The sequence below is a fragment of the Brassica napus genome, chromosome A1 (genome assembly GCF_020379485.1).
Source record: "Brassica napus cultivar Da-Ae chromosome A1, Da-Ae, whole genome shotgun sequence".
NCBI classification, from domain to species: domain Eukaryota; kingdom Viridiplantae; phylum Streptophyta; class Magnoliopsida; order Brassicales; family Brassicaceae; genus Brassica; species Brassica napus.
The window spans coordinates 24,630,885-24,643,324 of NC_063434.1; the positions used below are offsets into that span (position 1 = coordinate 24,630,885).

Genomic DNA, 12,440 nt, shown 5'->3' on the forward strand with positions numbered 1-12,440 from the left:
ATCGGCGGAAGAGCACACCTCAAACCCCACAGGACATTCAGGTGATTATTTCCTCTAATTTATTCCGCAGAACAACAACTTTCAAACTACTATATTTTTAGAAAATGCCACAAAAGAGAAACAATGTGAGCTTATTCATGGTTACAATTTTCTCTTCAGGAAAAGAAGACGGATGACTGCTTAGTGGGGTCTCAATCTCCCATTCTCAGTCAATATCAGCTCCACCAACATGAAGACTCTCTACGTTCCCCTCAGCACCCATCTCCCACCCACCAACAAACTGACCACCCATCACAAGATCATCAACCACCCGCTGACCACGATACGAATAACCACAAGTCACCTACTCGCTTTGCATCCCCCACAGACGATCACCAAACCCCCAACACCCAAACACCCACACAAAGTGACTCTCCACACAACTCTCCCGACAACCTTTTGCCTGTTCACGACTCTCCTGCCCACCACTCTACGGACCACCACTCTCCTGAATACCGCTCTTCCAACCACCAATCTCCTAACCACCAAGCTCAGCACCAACAATCACCTATCCACCACTCTCCAGCCAATCACCCAATTGTCGACCACCACTCTATTGACCACAGCTATTCTGAACACCATTCTCCTAACCACCCAATTGTCGACCACCATTCTCATAACCACAAATCACTTGACCACTGCTCACCTAACCACCATTCCCAGACACCCACAGCACACGCATCCCACCAAGCTAAGCACCCCTCTCCAGCCGATCACCCAATTGTCGACCACCTAATTCCCGTACAGTCTGAATCGCCTCTAGTCTCTTCTACCCGCCACGCTCCTGACCAACACACCCCCGCCCCTCAAACTCCTGACCACATAACTACGCCCCACATAACTACCAACCAACAACCACTCGAACACAAATCATCTGATTTGATATCGCCCACCCACCCCTCACCTGTCCATGTCTCTACACCATCCAGCCCTCCCACACATAAGCCCCCCGTTGACGCATTTAACGTCACTCAAGGAAGCCATTCACAAAACTTCGCTCAAATAGCTACTTTACCCCTGTTTGACGCTACCCCTCTTGGGAAACCAACCTCACCAGAGGTCATGTCAGGATCAGACCCCGGTACATGCTATGCTCCCTACAAGCCTGCCGGTACGTCCACACCAAACTCAACCCCTACCAAGCCTGCTGTGTCCCCACAAGCGTTTTCTCCACATTGCTCGTCACCCAATGCTTTCGCAGCACTAAAAGGGTCCACCAAATCGTTCATGTCTTCTCCCAACCGCGAAACCGCCAAGGTAACTTTGTTTTCACATCCTCAACCCACTACCTTGTATATTTGTTGGCTAACCACTTCTATAATGGTTGCAGGATGGCAAAAAAGAGGAAGTTGATAAAGAAGATACCTACTCGGGCTCCCCAGACACTAAAGTACGAAAGATTGTTGCTGAAGTTAATGTATTGCCTCCACTCTACACCCTAATTCTTCATATTTAAAAGTTTTAGATAGCGTAATACGTACTCAAACAAATAAATGATAACTTCACCTCATATTCTGCAGGTGCAAACGGCTGAGGACGAGGTTTGCGAGCTTAGTGACTCCTCGCCGGCCAAAAAAAACAGAGCTCACTCACTGTCTGCAGAGGAAATTGCACTACACAAAGCACTCAACCGCCCTGATTTCCCACAAAATCTTCTCATCACATCTCCGCCTGTCGACCTCTGGAGCCTCTTTTCAAAAACACTAAAAGCGGCCAGAAATGTGTAAGTACACCTTATGTTGCACTTACAGTCCTCTCTCAATACCTTCTCCTACTTTACTGATACACCTTATGTTGTACCGATCCCTCCGGCCAGCTTCCACGTTACACCTTCAAAGCTCGATTTCAACAACTACTTCCTTCTCCAGCTAGCCACCCCCCAACAATGGACAAACACACTTGTAAGCCCCTACTTTTGTGTGTTATATTATGTCTGTACCTCTTCGTTTTTTTCATACACTATATAAACATGTCTACCATTTTGTCTCCAGCACATGATCGTACTAATGCACGTTCTTGGGGAACGTCACAAGAGCGTACTTCTTATGCACAATTCCGTGTTTACGACGCCTGAATTGACTTCGTTGATGCTGTCCAAAGATCGCCAATTCCAAGCCGCAGTTAGAAAAGATAGGCTTCGTTGGGACTCTCGACTGACAAAATTGATCCTGGCACCCCGTCTAACTTGGATGAAAGAAGTCCACACAGTCTACACTCCTATGATATGGGCAGACAAGCACTGGGTTGGTCTCGCTATCAACCTCGCCATTGGACATGTTGAAGTAATGGACTCAGCCCCCACCCTGTACGACGATGGCAAGGTACTGAAGTTCATGAAGCCCATTCTTCAGATGCTACCCTACCTTGTTCGCTATGTGGCAAAGAACAACGCTCGCAACCTCTCACCTTTTACATGGGAGCGCATCCCCGGCACCTACGAAAACCTTAGGTCTGGTGACTGCGGCCCCGTTTGTGCGAAGTTCATGGAAATGCACCTCCACGACAATCCATATCCACACATGTCAGGGATCACAGATGCCATGGTTGACCAGTTCCGCAAGGTCTACGCAATGGATGCGTACAAAACCATCATCCTACCAGCTTACCAGCCTACTACAACTGGGTAGTCTTCTCATTACTAGGACTTTTCTTGTGTTCAGGAGGCACCTTATCCTTTTTTGTACTACTATTGTGCCCCTATCGGCTGCTGCTACTTGTTTTGTGTTTTTCTTGCACCTCGGCTAGGACTTGTTATGTAAACTACCAACTAAAACTCTAATGCTAGCTAATCAACTACGTATTTCTCATTACTTACCATTTTGTTCTAACCACACGTGACTATCCACAGATCCATACGCACCAAAACACTTATAGTTCCAACCACCGCTATCCGTCCACGAATTCAAACCTACCCTGTAACGTTTTCCTGTTACAGGACCCACCAACACATTGATAAATCTCGTTAAAGACTAACAAAAGTAGATCTCCCCTCATAATATCTCCAACTCACAATACCTCTTCTCTCTTCATCTCAGATCTTAAAAAATATTTGCCTCCACCAAATGGAAAATGTACAAGGAATACCCAGGCAGTGCCATTGTGGGTCTCAGACCATTGTTCTCACATCCAGAACCCAAGAAAACCCAGGGCGAAGGTTCTTTCGTTGCGGGACAACCTCCGGTCCAGGACACCTTTTCAAGTGGGTTGACGAAGCCAACTCCGAAGAGTTGGGAATGCTGGCAGATAAACAAGCCACTCTCCAACAAGACATGACACAACTTAAGCAAGATCTTCTCGACCTCAAGACAGATATTTGTGAGATTCTTGATGTCCTACAGAGTATTAGATCTAATGCGTAGATCCAGTGTTTCACTTATTTCAATGCTCTAGTAGAGAACAATGTATCACTTCCACTATGCAATTATGTGTCTTTATTGATTTTCTTAACAAAAGCATCCTCTGATTTCCCAAATAAGTCTCTCCAATTGCAAATACCTCGCATACCTCTAACCAAATAATCAAGCGCGTAAACCACACACATAACATCCACGCTCACACAACCACGTACATAAGGACGGCATATATACCATTCGGGTTTTACCATCCACTACACTGAATCCACCGCTGCGAAAAAAGGTTTCGCAACCCTAACAGACAAAGCTAGTTCAGAACTGCTGCCTACCACAACCAACTTCTCGACCCATCCAAATCGGAACAATACATTTCAAAACAATTTAATCAACTGGTTCCGAGAATCCATATCCGAACAACCTCAAGTTCAGAAACATTGATTTACAGGTCTCGAACACAAACCGATCTCACTAACTACAAACGTATATCCCAAACCATACACCCCTATACCCTATACACCATACCCTTAACCCTTAACTCAAAAGAATACTTATTTCTTTCCCAAATCACTCAGCTCGCTAAAACAAAAAAATGGTCTTCACGTATTTAAAACCTCCCACCAAACTCTCTGTCTTTCATTATACCTAAGAGATTACCTAATCTCTTATATTTACACATAACTATGTATTAGGATCCCAACAAACCAACCACACACCCGCCATCCACAAGCTTACAATTTCCGGCTTACCAAAACTATTCTTAAACCCTTTACCCTATATTTCTGTATACTAGTCAATAGCGGTTATCAAGTCGTGGTTAGCTAATTCACAAAATCATTTTCTGCCATATAGCAACCTAGTGGTCAAAAATCTATGTTCCAATTTCTGTAAAATAAGTCAACAAGCAGAACAACAATAATAACAAACTTCACCTTAAACACATCATCCAAATCCCAACATGTCTTTTCAGTGTGAAAAAACCTACAATTCCTCGCCCATAAAACATCATAATAGCATCCATCAACCGAAAACCGAAATACATATGTTAATCCTATGGGTGGTTTGTTCTCAAACAAAAAAAAATTAACCACATCACCCAAACGCGTCATCGCCCCAAAAGCCTCCTAAGCCTTCCTCTCCCCAAAAGCCTCCTAAGGTCTCTTCTCCCACTCATTTCAGCGGAACCGTACAGTTCGTCCTGTTATGCCCTGTCCCCCTGCATCTTCCACACTTGTTCGGTACCGCCTTCTTATTTGGTCCCTGCCACACATGTCCACATCTGAGATTATATACTGAGAAGGGGGGGGGGGCTCAAACATGATTATACGACTAAAGAAACAACTTACAGGGATTTCTCCTGTTGATAGGAAGCGTTTTGTCTTCCGCCTTCCTGCCGGTCTCTTCGTCACAGGTGGCATCAAAACCTTATTCATCACCTCTTCAGGAATATCCTCATCCCTTGGATCGCCAATTGGACTGATCACATCGGCGTATGTTTCTCTCCAGGCCTCTGTCTTGTACCAGTGCCCAACTAGTGTATCGTAAGGTACCCCAAGGTTGTCAGCAGCGAGCATTGCATGACCACATGGTATCTTCATGTGGTCAAAGTACTTGCAGGAACATTTTTTCTGATCTAAAATTACGCTGTCATAACCTCCATACTTCCCTACAACCTGACTGCTCCAACTAGAAACTGAATTGATTTTGCTTCCACTCATCAGTGCCATGCTCTTTGTCATTACCTTATCCACCTCAACAGTCATCAACCCCCTATGCCTCTCAGACTTCTTCCTACGAGCACTAAACCACCTTGTCATCATCTCTTGTATAAACATAAGCAACTCAACTATTGGGGATGATCTGCCTTCCACCAAAGCATTGTTCAGCTGCTCAGCTATGTTACTTGTCATTATGTTGTACCGGTCACCTTTGAAGTATGTCCGCGACCAGTGCGCTGTTCCAATCTTACCTAAATAGATAGCGCAATCATTGTTTGCCGCCTTAATCTTGTCACAGTAGTTTTTGTAGTCACGCATCCTGTGAGCACAGGCTGCGGCTGTCACCATCCTTGCAAGCCCCTTGCATGAAAATCTAGCATTCACATTCCTTGCTAAATGAACAATGCAGTACCCGTGCTGTGCCTGTGGATACACACGACTCACTGCCGATGCAATACTAGTTGCTCTATCTGAAATTATGGTGACATCTGGAGAATCAGCCAGAATCCTTTCAAGCTTCTGGAAAAACCAGGTCCACGCATCCACATCCTCAGCGTCCACAACAGCAAATGCCAAAGGAAACACTTGGAAATTTCCATCCTGACCACTAGCTGTTAACAAAACACCTTTGAACTTACCACCGAGGTGTGTGCCATCAACCACCAATACCAGCCTCAGCTTCTTGAAACCTCTTATAGAAGCACCAAACGACAAGAACATGTACACAAATCGCTCCACTCCACCCTTGTCAACCTCTGACTCTATATCAGCTATTGTGCCTGGATTTGCAAGTTTCAGCATATACAAATACTCTGCCAACTTCGTATAAGAGTCATCATCTGGTCCCCTTAAATCAAATACAGCTTGTTGCTTTGCTCTATAACACTTCATGTAAGAAGCTGATATCCTCAGATCTTCCAGAACAAGCCTCTGCAATTCTCCCACTTTAGGGCCTTTGCTTGGCTCCTTAAATTTGGCTTTGTACACAGCCGCAATTACTCGGGCTGTTCCTCTCTTCATGTAACCATTCCGGCTCTCTATTGGGCAAGAATGAACAAGCTGGGCTTTCCGAATTTCATAGTACCCAGTTCCGCGTATCTCATGTGCTGTAACTCGCCAATCGCACTTCTTTTCGGGACACTCGCAAACAAACGAGTCAACTTTCGTACGGGTCTGACTGAACCTGATCTGATTCTTGATGGCATAAATAGCCAAAGCTATTTGACAATCAACCTTGCTCCCATATACTTTTCCAACATGCACCACACCATCTGCCTCTTCGATATCGAGTCCAGGTATCTCAGCAGCTTCGTACTCTGTATCATCATATAAAGGAGGAATGTCAAACTCTTCGTCGTCCACGTCGCATAACTTCCGTTTATCTCCGTCGCGTCCGCCAGTATCATGTCCACGTGGTTTGTTTCCACCACCACGGTTTCCTCCCATCCACGAGAAGTCATCCATGGGTACCTCTGCTTCAACATCGCTTCCCCCCCATCCACTGGACGACTGACCATGCTCTCCATTTTTAGCGGGGCCGCCGTTGGCTCGCCTAGCCGCTTCCATCTTAACCAAACCAGGGTCCTCTTTATCGTTGAATATGACCTCCACAGCATTTGATCCACCCAAATCACCAGCAATTAATGGTTCCCAGAATTGATAGTCATATCCTCTTGGCCTAACATCCCTCTCATCTATCTCTTCTGGACCAACATAATCACCATCAATACCTTCACTGCAACCACCAAAATCATCTCCTCCGCTGGCCTTACTCTGAGCCTTCATTCTTTCTTCAAACCTCTCCACCTCCTCCACCAGCTCAACATCGTCGTCATTGATGAAGGTATATTTTGGATAAGTTTTAGACCCTACACTAGACACGTTTTCCCCCTTCCCACCAAAATGGCTACCAGCACATTTCTTATCCATTACGGGTGTATCAAAACCAACGCTCTTACTTCCGGAGCCTACAAACACATCTCCTCCAAAAGGTTCAAACGTAGCAAACAGATTCAGAGACCCCTTCACCTTCATATGCGTGAAAAAATACTTCAACGCTCCATCGCTCGTAAGCACTACAGGTGGGGTTTTAATCCCGGTTGCAAGTTCCAAACTATCCGGTGGCCAGTAAGACAACGAAACACCGTACTCCAATTCCCCTACACGGAACTCAGCAAGCACTAGACGTTCTAGCTCTTTGATGGACATTCCCACTTCAACAGCTACCATCCTAGCCATTCTTTTCTTCTCCACCACGAATTCCCATTTTCCGTCTGAACCACATACCCAACCACCGCACATAACCAAACACATCTCATCCATCTGCTCTTCACACCACAAATAACACAGAAAACAATTTCTAACATCAGCAACCATGATATCATAACCGTATCAACCCAAGTAACAGCTTTCGAAGAGGAAGTTACAAAAAACTTACAGTTGATATGTCCGTTTCGCGAAACTGTGAGAAAGAGACACAGTAGGTCTCACTTCCTCTTTCACCTTAGTCTTCTCCCTCAGATCTGAAAATCAAACGAGAGCAACAACAATTGGAGGAAATTAATGGCTTTACCCTAATAAATGCAACAACGTCGTATCCTTCTTAATTGCACCAACCACATCCTAAGACACTATACTAACCACAACCGTTCGATTTCGCTTATTTATAAACTTTAAATCTTGTGCGTTAGATTCGCCCACCGTAAATCCATTAGCTGTCCCCGACTTACCTTTACATTTATTACAACCGAACCTTAATTCAGTTACAAAGAAATAACATGACTAATAAAAACAAAACATTCTCGTTACAACAAGTGGGGGCATTTCTGGCCAATAAAGGACAGCTGGTAGGATAAAGTGGAAGGAAAGTGTGTCAAACTCAGATTGTGTCTCTCAAGAAGAAACAAACACACATTGTGTCTCCTTATGTAAGTCTCTCTTTTTTAAAACGAAAAAGCAAGAATATTAGCATTTTTGAGACATGTATGTACCTTTTTATTTCTTTAAATCTCTGTATGATACAACCTCTCTTATAGTTTGAAGCTAATATATTTGTTAACACACTTTGCACTTCTAATATCTTGACAAAGAGGTAAATGATTTTCCTGTAACTTTTGTAATAGTATATTGAAATACCAAAACTAATATACTTACTTTTTCTCACTAACTTCAAACGTACGGTTCTATCTTATGCATACATTACCTTCTATCACACAATGGTATACAGAAAATGTTAGTATAATGTATTGAAACAAAGAATTGTCAGAATTAATCATTTATAATAGCAAAATGGATGGTCAATGAAGAAGGATTTTGGGTCCCCAGTCCCTAAAGTTAAGGTCAAGAAGATAGAAAGTGAGAACAGGTTCATCTGTCCTTTTTATTATATTCTCAGTATTTGTTTCTTGTCTTTAGATTTTATTATTTTATATGGTTCAAGCCACTTGTAGAGTTTGATGAGCCAGCTATTTGTCCAAGTACTTTATCCTTTTGTCAAGGATAGTCCAGTTAATTATCAAAGTTTGAGTATAATAAAGACAGGGAATGTTGAAATTGTTTGGTTTATATATCTAGTTAACAGTCTTAACACCATGAGAGACCTCTATTTACTGGTAAAGATGAGTACACACTCAAACAGGATCAATTTTAGTATTCTCATGATATGGTTCTTTTATCTAATGCGATATACAAATACAAAATACTGGATTGGGTAGTTATGCATGTCGTTAATGTTTGTGTCGCGTGGCCGGTTTGGGGAGCTATTTACCGAATGCGCTTGACCTGAATTTGTTCTTCATCGTCATCGGGGTCATGTCGGGAACTTTTGGTTTGTCTTCAGTCGAGCTAGCTCTTGTCGGTCTGCTTGTCGTCCTCCTCCTAAGGAGCTCCGGAGCCGTTTGCCTGCCGTCTCCGTCGATGCCCAAGGGAGCCACTTTCGGGTGAGTGTTCCACTGGAACTTCAAGCAACCTGTATGAGCTATACTCTTGATTAACTGGTTCACTGGAAGATTGAGAAGTGTTATCTTGGGGAAATATTGTTGTCGTTTGTTCTTCTTAATTATTAGTTCCAAAGTTTATCATTAGACTAGGACTAATTTGCTTGTTTTCTAGGGACTTTTTTTAAACTTTTTTGCAGTCACTAGAAACAGAATGGCTTTCTAGCAGATTCTGGTTCCAATCTCTTTGTAACCAAACCTTCATTCCATTCCATGAATGACATTTACAATTTAGCAAAAAAAAAATGCATGTCGTTAATGGGATATTTTGTTACAGAAATTTATATTAGATATTGTGTTGGAATTTGAACATAGATAGATTTCATTACACAAACATTTCGGTTATCCAGTCCTTTTGACCAACTTTCATGCTAATTCGTTCTTAGTTTATTTATTACGAAAAGGATTAACAGTGGAAATTAAGACAAAATTGCTCTGCTTTGACAAGAAGAAAAAAAAAACATAATTGCCATGCTTTGTTAATCATCAAATATTAGCCCTTTTAAATGGGCTTATAAGAGTACACCCATTATGTTTACTTATATCACTTTTCTGAAAGTTTTATTTCCTGGATAATAACAGCAGGAGGCCGTGTATATTCTTGAAATGGTGATATATTGATGGTTTCTAGAAAGAAAATGATCTCTTTACAGAACAATGATAGTTTTGCAGGAAACAAGGAGTAAGTGAATTTAGGATGAGAGCCATGAATATCCACAGTACGTAGAAGTCTATCACCTTTGCATGTTGAATGTGAAACACTGATTTAAGCGATGTAATGCATGAAGACTTTTCGAAATTCAGAAGTGGTGTTTTCAAAAAATTATTCTCAACAGAATGATCAGTGTTCACTTCACATATGGAAAAATTCCTACGATATAAGCGCTTTTTTCCTAACTTTTTCATCCGACATATCCCAAGAGCACAAAATACAAAGGCGGACAAGTTAGCATGCGGTGCTAGAAATCTACCTTCAACTATGATTTATGTCGACTCAGTTCCACCGTTTTAGTTATTGGGCTTGGATTCTTCTTAGTCTAGTATAGCTTTTTGTTGGAAAAAAAACATATAATAACTCTAGCATTTAAGACTGCATTACTGGAGAACTTATTCTTTATGCATATTGATAATTTATAAAGAAAATTGAACACCAATACACTGGTTTGATTTGTTTTGTTTAAAGCACAGTTCAGACTATGTGGGTTGAACTTAAATGTATATATAATGATACATTTAACTGTATAGTTATCGACAATTGCTGTTTGTTTTCAATTAAAACGTCTAATAAAATTCACTAATTCAGTATCACTAATCAACCGGTGCAAGATCACGAGCTGACACATTCACTTTTGTAGACGTTAAGATTCCTAGTTGGCTAGCTCATGTAGCTGGCTTAAACAGACATGTTTGAGTTTTACTGAAAGATCAGTTTGATGCCCAAAAAAAAAAATTCAACTGGTGCATTGGTCATGTAAAGAATATCGAGAAGGTTTCGAATCTCAATCTCAATGATGAAAAGGTGACTAAATTTGCATGTTAATTTTGATCTCCAACCCAAGAAAATGTTTTTACAAATATGTGCATTACAATTTACATATGTATAACCCTCGTACGTGCGAAATGCTTTCAACAATCCTTTGATCCTTTCGAGTTCTGCAGTTCTTCTCCTCTTGATTACATATAAGCGTGATCAAAAGCTTCCCGTATATTAAGGAACATAAAGGATGATATTTATTCCTTGATATAGTACAAAATTGAACTGTTATCGTGTTATTCGTAATCGCACGCGAAAAATTTATGATTATCACCCATATTTCTTTAGAGTTCCTAATTTTACTCTCATCATCTTCCTTAATTACCCGTAGAGTGTGAATATCTTAATCATTAAAATTGTATAACCATCACTCAACTTGTAAAGTTTATAATGTTATCCTACAGTAGCAGCAATATTCTTTTATTCATGACTAATCTATATACTTAGTAAAACTATATTGTAATCAAACTTAAGAAAAGTTATTTAACATTTATACCAAAAAAAACTTAAGAAAAGTTGGCATGGATGTATAAACACACAAACGCCCACATATATGTAACATAACAATAATACCCACCTGGACCTGAAGAAGAAAAGGTGATCAAATCTGATAAATTTGTTACAAAAATTCTATAATTTTTTTCATATATGATATATGCTAAAACCATATATGATATATGCTAAAAGCTTTATAACCGAAAGCTGGTCACTCAAAAGAAAAAAAAGAAGCTGGTCACTCAATTAACATTATATAGCATCTGGCGACAGCGTAATGCGGCTCCGCACCTCAACGGCTACACAACTCCAGCCACTACCTTCAAAGCAATCGACAGAGATGTTCGAAACTTGATCACAGCACGAAGACATAAAAGAATGTTTGCTACACTTATGTCATTGTGGATCCGGTGATACTATCACTTGACCCTTTCTCTTTGTTCTCCTTGTTTTTCTCTTTTTTGCCAAACATTTCATATTTATGATTTAACAAAAAAAAAACATTTCATATTTATGATATATATTCACATTTTAGCAACAATTTTTTTTCTGTAAATTCACGGAAAACATATGTACTTATCGTAGCGGCAATCTATGTTTGATTGTTCGTAGTAGATGAGTTAGGAGGAGCTGAGATATTGTGGGTTACTTCTGCACCATGCATTAAGTTTGAGAATGAAATCTCATACTCATAACATGCAAACAAAATAGGGTAGGTTGTGAATACAAGTTTTTGAAGATTTCACCATGCTGAGATATGAATTGTTTAATACTCGTTCAAGTTATTGAGGATGGGATTGTCCCTATTTATACACTACAAGAAAACAGCGGTATTCTGACGGACGTTCCGACGGAAAATGAATTCCTCGGAATATACCGAGGCATTTCCGAGGCAATTCCGAGGAAACACAAAATTTTGCTTCCTCGGAATTCCGTCGGAATATTCCGACGGAATTCCGAGGAAAATTCATTTCGTCGGAATATTCCGACGGAATACCGAGGAAACTAGTATTCCTCGGAAAAAACCGATGAATTCCGAGGAAATATTATAGACGTTAGAGAGCCGTTGGAGAGCCGTTGGGGGGATTTTAAAAATTCCGAGGAAATTCCGACGAACTAGCCGTTTGCATCGGAATTCCGTCGGAATTTCCTCGGACCGTCGGCAGGATTTCAACTATAAATACAAGCACCCCTCTTCCTCTTCATTCACACCATATCTTCATCCTCCCTCTCACTTTCTTTACACACGAATTTGATTCATAAAAAACATGTCTTCTTCAAATTATTTTCGTTCTTGGATCGATCGACC

The 12,440-nt window shown here is 41.2% G+C and overlaps 2 protein-coding genes across 3 annotated transcripts; one reads left to right on the plus strand and one right to left on the minus strand.

Annotated features, from left to right (window-relative positions):
* The first annotated feature begins 1,532 nt into the window (after positions 1 to 1,532).
* LOC106428690 lies at positions 1,533 to 4,305 on the plus strand. Its single transcript, XM_048738277.1, has 3 exons — positions 1,533 to 1,762; positions 1,856 to 1,940; positions 2,031 to 4,305. The coding sequence occupies exons 1-3, from the start codon at positions 1,533 to 1,535 to the stop codon at positions 2,664 to 2,666; spliced, it is 951 nt and encodes a 316-aa protein (XP_048594234.1). The 3' UTR covers positions 2,667 to 4,305.
* Positions 2,849 to 9,343, minus strand: LOC106446199. Of its 2 annotated transcripts, XM_013887900.3 has the most exons (3): positions 7,545 to 9,343; positions 4,736 to 7,429; positions 2,849 to 4,649 (listed from the first exon to the last, which is right to left on the minus strand). In XM_013887900.3, the coding sequence occupies exons 2-3, from the start codon at positions 7,427 to 7,429 to the stop codon at positions 4,560 to 4,562; spliced, it is 2,784 nt and encodes a 927-aa protein (XP_013743354.1). In that variant the 5' UTR covers positions 7,545 to 9,343; the 3' UTR covers positions 2,849 to 4,559. The 2 variants fall into 2 exon arrangements, with proteins under 2 accessions (XP_013743354.1, XP_022548959.1); XM_022693238.2 differs by having other exon boundaries at positions 2,850 to 4,649; positions 4,736 to 9,343.
* Between the last annotated feature and the right edge of the window lie 3,097 nt (positions 9,344 to 12,440).

Coding starts and splice junctions, on each gene's coding strand:
- LOC106428690 (XM_048738277.1), top strand. CDS start 1,533: ATGATAACTTCACCTCATATTCTGCAGGTGCAAACGGCTGAGGACGAG. Junction 1,763..1,855: donor CTAAAAGCGGCCAGAAATGT/GTAAGTACACCT, acceptor CCCTCCGGCCAG/CTTCCACGTTACACCTTCAA. Junction 1,941..2,030: donor AACAATGGACAAACACACTT/GTAAGCCCCTAC, acceptor TTTTGTCTCCAG/CACATGATCGTACTAATGCA.
- LOC106446199 (XM_022693238.2), bottom strand. CDS start 7,483: ATGGTTGCTGATGTTAGAAATTGTTTTCTGTGTTATTTGTGGTGTGAA. Junction 4,650..4,735: donor TATCAACAGGAGAAATCCCT/GTAAGTTGTTTC, acceptor CATGTGTGGCAG/GGACCAAATAAGAAGGCGGT.